Here is a 14514-nt window from a genome sequence, read left to right on the forward strand (position 1 = left end):
CTTCCTTCGCATGATGTTCCCCTTGGGCTCCACACTTCCTTCCTCCTCTCTGAGGTCCTTCCCCTCCTCCTCGTTGACACTCTCCTCCATCTCCTCGGTCTCAGCAATGAGGCTGGAGTACTTACTGCCACTGGATTCAGCTTCTTTCTCCTCCTCCTCTCTCACTAGGAAGGGCTTTGGGTTCCTCTTCATCTGGTCAATGTAGTTCCTGCATTAGGTTTTGTAGGTCTCAGCCTTGGCCTGGTGTTCAGCGTCCTTAGCCTCCCGGAGGAGCCGCTGCTTGGCCTCTTGGATCTCTTCAAGGGGAATGATCCGGCCCCTGTAGACCACATCTACGTCTACACATTTTCGCTCATCAAACTCAATGTCCAGTACCTCACATTGGGTCTCGGCAGCAGCCATCGTGGCGTCTGGAGCTTGATTGTGCTCTGGATCTTGGCTGGATTCGAGAGTTGGGTCATTCTGGGTCTGGAGCCAACAGTCAGGTGTGAGCTCGACCTGGGGCCTCGGCTTGTAGACAATGAGCCTAGGCACGTGCACAGGCACAGCAGGCTCCTTCTTCTTGTTCTCATTCTGTGCCTTCTCCAAATACATCTCTTCCAAGGTTTTCTCCCACCTCTGTCACCTTTCCTCTCCAACTATTCTCTCCTCCTCTTAAATCTTCTTCTCCCTAAAATCAGATAAGATAAGTCAATTACTTTATTATCCCATGGGGAATTTTTGTGTGCAGATCTGTGCATACATTAAAACACATCATAAATCATAGACAGGGACATATCTAAACAATTATAGCTAATAAATACAAGTCTGGTCTTGTCCAGGTTGGTAAGAGTCTCCAGCTGTCTGAGTCTGTCCAACTCCCTCAATCTATCATCCTGCTGTTTCATGGCCAGGTAGGTCTCTCCCTCGGTCATCACAACTGTCTCCCTCCTCAGTCTCTCCTGGTTCAGGGCTTTTGTCCTGATCTCACTCTGTTTCTGTAATTCTGAGTTTTACATGCTTTATCAACCATCACGATGCTACAACTAGCTACTACTACTACGGTACAGCTGTACTAATACAACTACTGTACTACTGTATTACTACTACTGCTACTACTACTATTACTACATCTCCATCTGCTTCTACATCTGCATTGCTTGCTGTTTGGGGATTTAGGCTGGGTTTCTGTATAGCACTTTGTGACATCGGCTGATGTAAAAAGGGCTTTATAAATATATTTGATTGATTGATACTACTACTACTACTACTACTACTACTACTACTACTACTACTCCTACTACTACTTCTACTAATACTCAGTGGTGGGACAACTACTCAGTTGTCATACTTCAGTAAAAGTAAAGATAGCTTAATAGAATATTAAAGTCACCCAGCAAAATACTAATTGAGTAAAAGTCTAAAAGTATCTGGTTTTAAATGTACTGAAGTAAAGTGGTAGAAAAAGTAGTTTTATCACACTTAAAAGTAAAAAGTAAATGCTATACATCAAAGGCCAACAACAGGACTGTTTGATGCAGCGGAGTGAAAGTGACAAGAAAGCAAAGAGGCGGTATAGTGAGAGCGAGAGGGAGAGAAAGAAGATGAAAGGCACACCACATAGCAGTTGTCTTATTCCCATTTAAAGTAGGTTTTCCTGCAGCAGTGAAAAAGAGAGAAGGAGTGTGTGTGTTTGTGTATGTAATTTGGGAACTCTTCCCCCGCCTCCTCTTTGCCTATACGGAGGAGAGGAGGACTCACTGACAGAGAGAGAGAGAGAGAGAGAGAGAGAGAGATCAGAGGAGATGAGAAGAGTACAGTGGGAGAGGAATCAAAACTCAACAAGGGGAGAAACCCAGACATAACAGAAAAGATACAACAGAGTGAGAGACGCATAAGACAACTTACACGAAGCGAAGAGATGAGAGGAGACACATCTGATCAGTAGCTGTTTAGCTGAAGCCAAGTGGGAGTAGTGTGTTTTGTTGGACTAGATTTATCTAGGTATCTTTCCGAGCCCACACACATATACTCGTGATTGTGTTTCCTGCACTTGCCTTCCTCGTGAAGTGTGTGTTGTGCTCAGGACTTTGAGTGTGTGTGAGTGAGAGACCATGTGGCGGTTCGTGACCCTGGTCCTCCTAGCCCACCTGGGGAGCAGTCTGACGGGGGCATGGAGAGCCTCCCAGCCTCGCCTGCAGTTCACCCACTCAGGTAAGACAGAACCCCTCTCTCTCCCATTCACACCCTGCTGTCTCTTTGTTAGTGTGCCTCACGTGCTGTATTTTTGTATAGCTCTCCACTCACTGTGTTGTATATTTGAATTGTATCATCTAGTTCCTTCTATGTCCCTATAACTGCTTCCCTCATACCATTACATAATAAAGGATCAGCTATGTTTGGAAGAGTATGGCAGTTTTGTGTGAAGATTTGTGTGTATGATTGACAAAGTGCGATTTTGTGTAAAGATGATGTGTGTCGTTGAGAGTGCAAATTTTTGCTTTAAAGAATGTGTATGATTGTATATTCATCTGTCTTCTAACAGATTTTTGGTCTGTGCTCAGTGAGTACTGATTGATATTTGAGCTGCTCCATCTACTCATATCTGATAATGCAACAATAATAAACCCCAGTTGGGAGTGATAGTCTAATCGTAATGTTCTGTACTCACACCATTTAAACACACCCAGACATCACACAGACTCTGTGAAGTACAAATAAGAATCAGATTCAAGGCTGAAAAGGACATGGCCTAGAAAGTACAAAAGGAAATTATGCAGGGAGGAAAGCTAGTATTTCAAAATACTCTCAGGTGGGAATTTTCTCATTAATTTAGTTTAGTCAGAGCTAAAGTGGCTCAACACAGAGAGAGGTTTTATTTTCTGCATTTTTGATCTGCTGTATTTCAGTGCTTCATCTGGCTGCTTTTGATGATGTGTACTGCCAGATGTGAATTGTGCTTAATACAAGGTGCTTCAAGGTGGTACTGTGGTCCTGTGCGTTAGAGGGAGAAAGAGTGTGTGTGATAAAGGAATTGCTGGGTGTCAGAAATGTGTGGGTGTGTGAATGTGTGCATCTGTGCGTCTTTGTCTGGGCGTAAATGCATGCGTGTTTCAATCCGATGCAGACACCGACACACAGACAGTGACTCTCAGAGGGAGTACCATGTGCTGGTCATTTCCCTCCCTACCTCCGATGTACGTCTGATAGCCTGACTGCCTTTTCCTCTGCTCTTCACGGGTCAGGGGCGCCTGATTCCAGATCAGATCCTAGAAGACCACATGTGATGGAGCTGGTTTTTAACCCCACCATGGCTGATTACCCCATCAGCTTGGCTGCCTGGTCCCTCTCTCTCCAACCCTCCTAGCCTTAATGACTAAATTATCCCAGTTATTCAGTCAAACTTCACATCAGCCAGCCAGCCAACACTGGAGTTAGACTGCCTGCCACCCCACTTATAATGACTCAATTATCCCAGTCGCTTGTAGACTCTGGGCCTGATTTCCCAAATGATAAATGACAGCTGGAGATTGGGTTTTGCCCCCCACACACAAAAGGGGCATTTTACTGCTGCAGATTCAGTGAAATGTATAGCGACACATACAAAAGGCTAATGAAGCAATCTCAGCGGTTAAGCCATGTGAAAACCGCACACAAGCGGGTTATAATAGAGTTGGGGTTTGATGATGCTTGCCGTGTCTGGTTTCCTTTACAGTTCACCTGCTGCTCTTGTGACCTGTGATGGTGTATTATTACCCGGTACAGTGATTGGAGAGGCGGATGTTTGAACGTTCATTATAATTTAGATTGATTCGCACACAACATACTGACATAGACAGAGAGTCATTTCATCATCTAGATGATGACACATTCTCCTTTCACCTGAGGGGAGAATTAGTACCCCTCTTCCTTGGTAGCACCATTGACAACGGCAGACAGTGGTTTTGCAGCCTTGAACTAAAGGTGTGCGGTAATACTCAGACAAGGACTCAGGCAATCTGATTATGATTTATATCTATGTATTCAGAAAGGTGAAAGGGCAAGGTGTCCACTTGTGCCTGGTTGAGTTGTGAAAGAATCCAGATGTCGGGGAGTGTGTGTTTGTCCGTTTCCCAGACATCTCCAGTCCTGCCTTTCTAATTGCACAGTAATTGGTGAAGTGATAACCCCATTTCCACAGGAAATGTGCCCCGGTTTCCTCATCTCTCTAGTGGCGCACCGAACTAAGTCTTCCTCCTGGGAACTGTGAGCCAGACAACTCAGCTAAGGGGCTCCCCATGTAGAGACACAGACAGCCTAACTCAGTCACACAAACACACAGACAGACAGACACTCACACACACTTTCTCACTTACGCACAGGGGTGGGGGAGGGGGGAGTCATAAAAATAAATAGCATAAATACCAATAATTGTAGTAACCCTGTGTTTATAAACGTAGATATTGACTTTAACACTTCAGCATGGTTTTGTGGCACAGTGCAGAAGGTTGAGTGTTCACAGACCACAACGGATGAGCTCACTCTCCCTACCTGTGTCATTACACTACGATCAGAGCCGGCTGCAGACAACGATCAGCTAGGGGAAATCTGATTTTCAACATTTTGATGCTATACTGTATTTCTAATTTAATCAAATATATGCCAGGAATTGTCCAGGTCTCTGTGCCAATGCACCACACACAACCAATAAGAAATGCATAGCTGTATACCGATTCCTTTGAGCGCTTGTAATCATGGTTTGCGTTTTCAACACCACAATCAAGTAAAGCATGTCATCTATGTGGACGACTTGGGAGAATGATGATCGGCAGCAGAATGCGCTTCAGTATCAGAAGTAAAAATACAGCCAGACTGGCCTTTTACTGTGCCCTTCTTTAATCTGTTCAGAGTCGATCCACAACTGATCCAAATGGAATGAAACACTCAAATAACAGGGCTTTTGCAAGAATTGGCAACTGCTGGACTAATTATTACACGCTAGATCATCTAGATGCAGGCAAAAGTGTGCAAGGTGGTATTGAATATGTCACTGTCACCTCAACCTTTTCGACCTGTGTGCACCTACGTTGTAATCTTTCATTCATAGGCTAGGGTGTAGCAACCTCATGATGGGTATAAGGAACATTTGAGTATCATGTAGTAGCCTAAACCTATCGCTGTTACATTGAACTGGGTGAATGGAATATGAATGACAGTCATCTAATGTGCTGTAATAGAAATAAGTCCATGCTCATTAAAAAATAATAGTCCTTGTTCATCTTAAATGGCACTGGATCAGCTATACCATATTGCAGATAGAGTGTTGCTTCCATCAATGTAATTTTGCAAATATATACAGTACCAGTCCAAAGTTTGGACACACCTACTCATTTAAGGGTTTTTCTTTATTTTTACTATTTTCTACATTGTAGAATAATAGTGAAGACATCAAAACTATGAAATAGAATCTCCCCCAAATACAGGTGTGCCAAACTTGTAGCGTCATACCCAAGAAGACTCAAGGCTGAAATTGCTGCCAAAGGTGCTTCAACAAAGTACTGAGTAAAGGGTCTGAATATTTACAGTACCAGTCAAAAGGGTTTCAAGGGTTTTTCTTTATTTTTACTATGTCCTACATTGTAGAATAAAACTATGAAATAACACATATGAAATCATGTAGTAACCAAAAAAAAGTGTTAAACAAATCAAGATAGATTTTAGATTTTAGATTCTTCAAAGTAGCCACTGCTTGCCTTGATGACAGCTTTGCACACTCTTGGCATTCTTTCAACCAGCTTCATGAGGAATGCTTTTCCAACAGTCTTGAAGGAGTTCCCACATATGTTATTGATTGATTGACTATGACCTTTCAAATCACCCAGCACTCTTCAGCCATTCCTGAACCTGTAACCAAAAACAAGCTACATATGGACAGTATCAAAACAAATTATCTAATGATTCTGTCTCTTCACAGCAAAATCTGCAGAGCTGGGATGGTTGTATCCCCCACATACAGTGCCTTGCGAAAGTATTCGGCCCCCTTGAACTTTGCGACCTTTTGCCACATTTCAGGCTTCAAACATAAAGATATAAAACTGTATTTTTTTGTGAAGAATCAACAACAAGTGGGACACAATCATGAAGTGGAATTTAGTGTATATTTATTAGACCTTTGCGCTTGTCTGTGTGTGTGTGCGCTTGTTGTGTGCGTGTCTGTGTCTCCTGATGCAGGAATGTTCTTAGCTGTGTCACACGCCATACATTTGCCCTAATCACATATACGCCCATCAGTGGCTCCCATGACTGAGGTTCTCTAATGTCAACTGGCTTGGGTCCTCCTGGTGCCATGCTAATTCACGGTCACTCCCGTCCTCCTGGTGCCAAGCTAACCCACGGTCACTCCCGTCCTCCTGGTGCCCTGCTAACTCACGGTCACTCCCGTCCTCCTGGTGCCATGCTAACTCACGGTCACTCCCGTCTTCCTGGTGCCAAGCTAACTCACGGTCACTCCCGTCCTCCTGGTGCCATGCTAACTCACAGTCACTCCCGTCCTCCTGGTGCCGTGCTAACTCACAGTCACTGTCCTCCTGGTGCCATGCTAACTCACGGTCACTCCCGTCCTCCTGGTGCCATGCTAACTCACGGTCACTCCCGTCCTCCTGGTGCCGTGCTAACTCACGGTCACTCCCGTCCTCCTGGTGCCGTGCTAACTCACAGTCACTCCCGTCCTCCTGGTGCCGTGCTAACTCACGGTCACTCCCGTCCTCCTGGTGCCATGCTAACTCACGGTCACTCCCGTCCTCCTGGTGCCGTGCTAACTCACGGTCACTCCCGTCCTCCTGGTGCCGTGCTAACTCACAGTCACTCCCGTCCTCCTGGTGCCGTGCTAACTCACGGTCACTCCCGTCCCGTTTGAGGATTGTAGCATGATGGCATGGGGGCGGAGAGGATGGGGTGAATGGGCTGTGAAAATTTGTCAAACGTTTTCCTTGATTTAGATTGACAGGGTCAAGGAACAACTGACTGGTGGTTAAGGGTCAAGGTCTGAAGGACCTTGCTGTCTCCTTCAGCTTGTCTGAGGATGTCTGCACTCTGCAGTAGAGGTCTTCACAGATCGAACCCGAATACCCAAGACCCGACCTACCACCAGAGCGGCTGATAGACCTGAATGGACACAACCACGGCTCTGCACAGCTTATAGCATATTTATTTAATGCTAATAAGGTGAATTTATTGACTTATAGAAGGCCTAGCCAACATATAAAGACACATTTCTTCATCAGAAGAGCAACTTGTGTAATGGTCCTGTGTGTAGCTATGTAGAGAGTCAGGCGCAGGACAGCAGATATGAGTAATCAACGTACTTTACTCAAAATATACAAAATACAAAGCAAAATAGCGAGCCCACAATAACGGACCGATGTACAACGAACAATCACTCACAAACAAACATGGGGAATAGAGGGTTAAATAATAAACAAGTAATTGTATGTGAACAGGGCCTCCGCAGTCTGTAGGGAGAACGGGCAAAGGGAGGAGATGGCAGGACTTAGAAAACCGATCCACAACGACCAGGATCGTGGTGTTGCCCTGTGAGGGAGGAAGATCTGGCAGGAAGTCCACCGACAGGTGCGACCATGGCCGTTGTGGAATGGGTAGGTGCCTGGGAGCCTTGCACCTTGCACACCAAGCAGGAGGAAACATAAACCCTCACGTCCTTGGCCAAGGTGGACCACCAGTACTTCCCACTAAGGCAACGCACCGTCCGACCAATGCCAGGATGACCAGAGGAGGGTGATGTGTGGGCCCAATAGATCAAACGGTCGCGGACAGCAGACGGAACGTACAGGTGCCCAGCTGGACACTGGGGGGGGAGTGGGCTCTGTGCGTAACGCCCGCTCGATGTCCGCGTCCAGCTCCCACACCACCGGTGCCACCAGGCAAGAGGCCGGAAGAATGGGATTGTGATCCATGGACCGCTCCTCTGTGTCATACATCCGGGACAGTGCATATGCCTTAGCGTTCTGGGAACCTGGTCTGTAGAACAGAGTGAAAACAAAACGGGTAAAGAACATGGCCCACCTTGCCTGGCAAGGGTTCAGTCTCCTCGCCGCCCGGATGTACTCCAGAGTGCTGTGGTCAGTCCAGATGAGAAAAGGGTGTTTAGTGCCCTGAGTGCCCTGAGGTGGTACTAAATGCCGTCTTCCACTCGTCCCCCTCCCGGATACGCACCAGGTTCTAAGCGCTCCTGTGATCCAATTTTGTGAAGAAGTGCGCCCCGTGCATTGACTTGATCGCACTGACGATGAGAGGCAGCGGGTAGCTGTACCTCACAGTGATCTGATTGATACCCTGATAGTCAATACAAGGCGCAGACATCCTTGTTCTTCACAAAAAAGAAACTCAAGGAGGCAGGTGAAGTGAGGGCCGAATGTATCCCTGCCCCAGACATTTGGAGACATCTGTTTCCATATCCGCCGTCTCCTCCTGTGACAGGGGATACACGTGACTCCTGGGAAGTGCTGCGTCTACCAGGAGATTTATTGCACAATCCCCCCGTCGATGGGGCGGTAATTGAATCGTCAACTTCTTACAGAAGGTGAGAGCCAAATCGGCATATTCTGAGGGGATGCGCACGGTGGAGACCTGGTCTGGACTTTCCACCATATTCGCACCAATGAAAACCCATACACACCTCCCTGAGCACTCTCGTGACCGCCCTCTGTTGCCACGAAATAGTGGGGTCATGACAGGCCACCCAGGGTAGGGCCAGCACCATGGGAAACGCAGGAGAATCAATAAGGAAGAGACTGATTCTCTCCTTGTGACCCTCCTGCGTAACCATGTCTAGTGGAATGGTGGCCTCCCTAATCAGTCCTGACCCTAATGGTCGACTATCTAGGGTGTGCACAGCGAAGGGCATATCCACAGGAACAATGGGGATCCCTAAACTATGGGCAAATGAACGATCATTAAACTTCCCAGCTGTGCCTGAATCTACGAGAGCCTTATGCAGGGAATGTGTGGAAAACCCAGGAAAATTAATAAACACATATATGTGAGCAACAGGGGGCTCTGGGTGAGCCTGGTGCCGACTCACCTGGGGTGACACGATAGTGCCCTGCCTGCTTCCTCGACTCCCTGAGGAACCCCCCCCAGCACCGACAGGCAGTGTGCTCTCTGCGGCCACAGATGGTGCAGGGACTGGCCCCTCCTCCGGTCACCCTAAGCGCAGCACCTCCCAGCTCCATGGGCGTCGGAGTGGGGGATGGAACTGACAGGCCCCAATCTGGACGTCCAGTAGGTTGTCCAGCCGGATGGACAGGTCCACCAGCTGGTCCAACGTGAGGGTGGTGTCTCGGCAGGCCAACTCCCAACGGACGTCCTCTCATAGACTGCACCGATAGTGATCGATCAAGGCCCTGTCATTCCATCCCGCGCTGGCAGCCAGGGTCCGGATGTCCAAAGCGAAATCCTGCGCGCTCATTGTCCCCTGCCTCAGGTGGAACAGACGTTCACCTGACCCTCAGGCGGGTGGTCGAACACTGCCCGAAAGCGGCGGGTGAACTCTGCATAATGGTACAATTCCAGGGCTTTGCCTGAGAGGCAGGAGACGAGGGCGGACACGCTCTGACGCCCTGAAGGAGCCGGGTGGACGGTCGCCAGGTTGAGCTCCAGCTGGAGTAGGAACCCCTGGCATCCTGCAGCCGTCCCATCATACTCCCTCGGGATCGCGAATCGAACCCCGCTGGGACCGGGTGAAGGAGGGGTGGACAGTGGGACCTGCTATAGTGGGGCTGGTGGAGCCACTGGAAAACCTCCTCCTCTCTCCCAATGATCCATCGTCTGCAGCACGCGATCCATGGTGGTGCCCAGACGTTGCAACATGGTTGCGTGCTGTTGGACGCGCTCCTCTACCACCACAGGGACGGCATCTGCTCCTGCTGACTCAATTCCAGGTGAGTGATTCTGTAATGGTCCTGTGTGTAGCTGGTGTAGAGAGTCAGGCGCAGGACAGCAGATATGAGTAATCAATGTACTTTACTCAAAATATACAAAATACAAAGCAATACAGCGAGCCCACAATAACGGACCGATGTACAACGAACAATCACTCACAAACAAACATGGGGAACAGAGGGTTAAATAATAAACAAGTAATTGGGTGAGTGAAATCAGGTGTGTAAGACAAAGACAAAACAAATGGAAGGTAGAAGGTTGGTGATGTCGACCGCCAAACGCCGCCCGAACAAGGAGAGGGACTGACTTCGGAGGAAGTCGTGACAACTTGGCTGACTCTCTTGGGAGTCAGGTCCGGATCTAGGCCTGGTTGTCGTCGGGTCCATTTGGGTTCGGGTGTTGTCCTCCAGTCCTTTCGGGTCCAGGTCCAAAATGTTGGACATGAGAAGACCTCTACTCTGCTAACTGTACAAACATGTTGAGTCTAACCGGACTGAAAATACTGTACATGGCTGTTCTGAGTTTAGACACATTTAGAAGAAAAAAACCTTCTGTTTGTGATCTCGGATTTTGACTAGTTTTTGGGGGATTTTTAACTAAGCCGACTGAATTTAACAATGTACCTTACATTAACAGTTGAGCAGTTAGCACACTAGTGCATGAAGATAATGGACTTACTCCAGTAGATGTGCTGAGTTTTGGTGTTAGCTGCGGAGGTCAGTCAGTGAAACACTGCCAGTACTAATCCCTCTGAGGGGCTGCTGGTGAGGGCAGGTCTGGAACCCCCACTGGGTCGACACAGTCATTGCTGTCAAGGCAAATGCCCCAGATGAAGGATCTGCCCAGTGGGGTGGGTGGGTGCAGCTGGTGTGTTGGGAGTAAGTCAGGAGAGTGGCAAGTAAGAATGTGCGTGTCTGTGTGTGTGAGTGTATGTGTGATGTGTGTTGGTGTGGAGACTACATGTCAGTTTTTATAAGGGGGATTTGTGCTTGGAAGAGGCAGGAATGTGTTTTCTGTCACCCTGAATAAGAAGTATTCATCATATACTCAGAATGATGGGTGCCCTGGCCATTGGTTCTACAGTCCAGTGTGTGTGTATAAGTATGCAGTATATACATACACTGAGTGTACAAAACATTAAGGACACCTGCTCTTTCCATGACAGATTGACCAGGTGAATCCAGGTGAAAGCTATGATCCCTTATTGATGTCACTTGTTAAATCCATTTCAATCAGTGAAGATGAAGGAGAGCATATGTTTAAGCCTTGAGACAGTTGAGACATGGATTGTGTATGTGTGCCATTCAGAGGGTGAATGGGCAAGACAAAAGATTGAAGTGCCTTTGAACAGGATATGGTAGTTGGTGTCAGGGGCACTGGTTTGTGTCAAGAACTGCAACGTTGCTGGGTTTTTCATGCTCAGCAGTTTCCAGTGTGTATCAAGAATGGTTTACCACCCAAAGGACATCCAGCCAACTTGACACAACTGTTGGAAGCATAGGCAACAACATGGGCCAGCATCCCTGTGGAACGCGAGTCCCTAACGGATTGAGTCTGGAAGGAGTTCTTAACACTTTGTACACTCAGTGTACAGTATACACTCAATGACCAGTTTATTAGGAACACCACACTGTTCACCAAAATGGTTTTCTCCTACAGACAGCGAGTCACAGTCGTGGCTTGCTATATAAAGCAGGCAGACAGGCATGGAGGCATTCAGTTACTGTTAGAAAACCCAGCCAGTCAGAGGCAGTGCTGTGGTAGGCAACAGCTCATTGATGAAGAATGGCAAGAATCGTACAAGCTAACAGGTGGGCCACAAACTGGCAAATAAGATGGTTATACTCTTATCAAGGAATTTGAAATTGATATTGATATTTGGGACGTGTCACTCAGCAAGTTTGCTAACATCCAAGAGTGTGTGTGTGTGCCTGTTTGTCAATCTTACTCTCAGTCCTCCCGATATCTTTAAAATAAATCTTTGCTAACTCTTTCGCCCAAAAAATGAAACTGATTCAATGAACTCCAAATGGCACTTTATTTTATTTTTGTATTTTCCCTAACAGGCCGTCTGCTCCAAATTAACTCTCCATTTGATTATTTTTTCTCTTTCATGCCTTCTCCCCATCGATTTATCCTCTTCTCATCGCTGTGTCGTTTCTTCCACACTCGTCATGTCTCATTTCTCAGTCTGTCAGTTTCATCACAATGGCATCAGTCTAATCTCACTGTTCCAGTTTTACCACCAGACAATGTCTGTCATTAAGTCTCCATCTTCTCCAAACCCTCCTCCTTCTATCTTCTATCAAACACATATGCAAGCTAAGCTTGAGCTAAGCTTTCCTAAAGGGAAACAGATACTTCTATGTGTGAGGACAGTTAGACGAATGTAAACGAATCCATCCTCAAAATTCCTTCATATGTGATCTCAAAGCTTATAGACATCTGCTGTATGTTAGTGTAGATCAGTTTGTGTGGGAGATGTGTGGTTTCACAATAAGAGTAGACTGATAGAACTGGCGATTGTCATTCTCTGCTAATCGCTACTCTTAGCTATCCAGCTATCGGATCTATCTTGTAGAGCCTCTATCATAGCTGTCATTGAATCCCTGTTGTAATCACCCACTATCGTCTTATCTGTCTGGAGATGTACTAGTTACTTTTCTCTGACGGACTTGGACTTTGACTTTGCCCGATAAGAGTGCTTGAGAAATGAATTGATGAATGTGTGATAGACACTGTGGGACAGGGTTTGTGCTGTGTCATATTATGTCTGTTTGTGGAATGGAGTTGGACTTATGCAGAGTCCTAGCCACAGAGTACTACAACTCATATGATTGATGGATGCAGCCTAGTACCATTCATTAGCTGGTCTTTGGTGTATCATCTGAGATATTATAGCTGGTGTGTGACTATGATTGTGGACTTCAGGAAACAGCAGAGGGAACAATCCACATCGATGGAACAGTAGTGGAGAGGGTAGCAAGTTTTAAGTTCCTCGGCATACACATCACAGACAAACTGAATTGGTCCACTCACACAGACAGCATCGTGAGGAAGGCGCAGCAGCGCCTCTTCAACCTCAGGAGGCTGAAGAAATTCGGCTTGTCACCAAAAGCACTCACAAACTTCTACAGATGCACAATCGAGAGCATCCTGGCGGGCTGTATCACCGCCTGGTATGGCAACTGCACCGCCCTCAACCGTAAGGCTCTCCAGAGGGTAGTGAGGTCTGCACTGCATCACCGGGGGCAAACTACCTGCCCTCCAGGACACCTACACCACCCGATGCTACAGAAAGGCCATAAAGATCACCAAGGACATCAACCACCCGAGCCACTGCCTGTTCACCCCGCTGTCATCCAGAAGGCGAGGTCAGTACAGGTGCATCAAAGCTGGGACCGAGAGACTGAAAAACAGCTTCTATCTCAAGGCCATCAGACTGTTAAACAGCCACCACTAACATTGAGTGGCTACTGCCAACACACTGTCAATGACACTGACTCTACTCCAGCCACTTTAATCATGGGAATCGATGGGAAATTATGTAAATATATCACTAGCCACTTTAAACAATGCTACCTTATATAATGTTACTTACCCTACATTGTTCATCTCATATGCATACGTTGATACTGTACTCTATATCATCGACTGCATCCTTATGTAATACATGTATCACTAGCCACTTTAACTATGCCACTTGGTTTACATACTTATCTCATATGTATATACTGTATCGATATCATCTACTGTATCTTGCCTATGCTGCTCTGTACCATCACTCATTCATATATCCTTATGTACATATTCTTTATCCCCTTACACTGTGTATAAGACAGTAGTTTTTTTTTTTTTTTTTTTTGGAATTGTTAGTTAGATTACTTGCTCGTTATTACTGCATTGTCGGAACTAGAAGCACAAGCATTTCGCTACACTCGCATTAACATCTGCTACCATGTGTATGTGACAAATAAAATTTGATTTGATTTGATTTGATTTATGTGTTTTAGATCTCTCTGCCTTTCTATCTGTATATTGTAAACTGTCAATAAATTGTTTGTCCATGTTGTCAAGTTGTATTCGTCATTAGATTACAGATGCAGTATAACTGTAATATTTGTTTTTGTACCATATTGTGACTGTACCCTCATGTCTCTCTGCTGTACCGTGTCCATATTAGGACATCCTCAGTACTGTGCTTCTGATTGTTGTATTAATCTCTGTATTTCTCTCTCTCTCTCTTTCAGAGCTGGTCCAGAATGGCCGTCTCCTGTCCCTGCCCCTGGCGGCGGGGGACATGCACTCTCTGCTGCCAGACGAAGATGGCCGCCGGCTCTACGTGGCCATGAAGGACAACCTGCTGTCCACAAGCCTGGACGACATCACACAGAAGCCACACATGGTCAGACTGCCTGGCTCTCTATAGGCTTCTTTCACATAGGGGCTTTTCACACTACAGAGCCCAACCGAGCCTAACCTAACCAAGCTGCACTGAGCTGGCCTAGTGACACATCAACCATAGTTGTTGGAACTTATTGAAAAAGACAATGTGAAAAGCGATTATCCAAACCACAGTATGGCTCTGGTCTGCAT

The 14514-nt window shown here is 46.6% G+C and overlaps 1 protein-coding gene across 3 annotated transcripts in view; it reads left to right on the forward strand.

The window, feature by feature from the left end:
* The first annotated feature begins 1585 nt into the window (after positions 1-1585).
* Positions 1586-14514, forward strand: part of LOC112221551 (semaphorin-3ab) — a 33351-nt gene continuing 20422 nt past the window's right edge. Inside the window, exons 1-2 of one of the 3 annotated variants that reach the window (XM_042303946.1) lie at positions 1586-2193; positions 14169-14323. In XM_042303946.1, coding sequence (XP_042159880.1) covers positions 2094-2193; positions 14169-14323 — 255 coding nt within the window. In that variant the 5' untranslated portion in view covers positions 1586-2093. Of the gene's footprint in view, positions 2194-9604; positions 9918-14168; positions 14324-14514 lie in introns of those variants that run through there. The other 2 variants (XM_042303945.1, XM_042303948.1) reach the window with 2 other exon arrangements.

Source organism: Oncorhynchus tshawytscha, linkage group LG22 (assembly GCF_018296145.1).
Source record: "Oncorhynchus tshawytscha isolate Ot180627B linkage group LG22, Otsh_v2.0, whole genome shotgun sequence".
In the NCBI taxonomy this organism is placed as follows: Eukaryota; Metazoa; Chordata; class Actinopteri; order Salmoniformes; family Salmonidae; genus Oncorhynchus; species Oncorhynchus tshawytscha.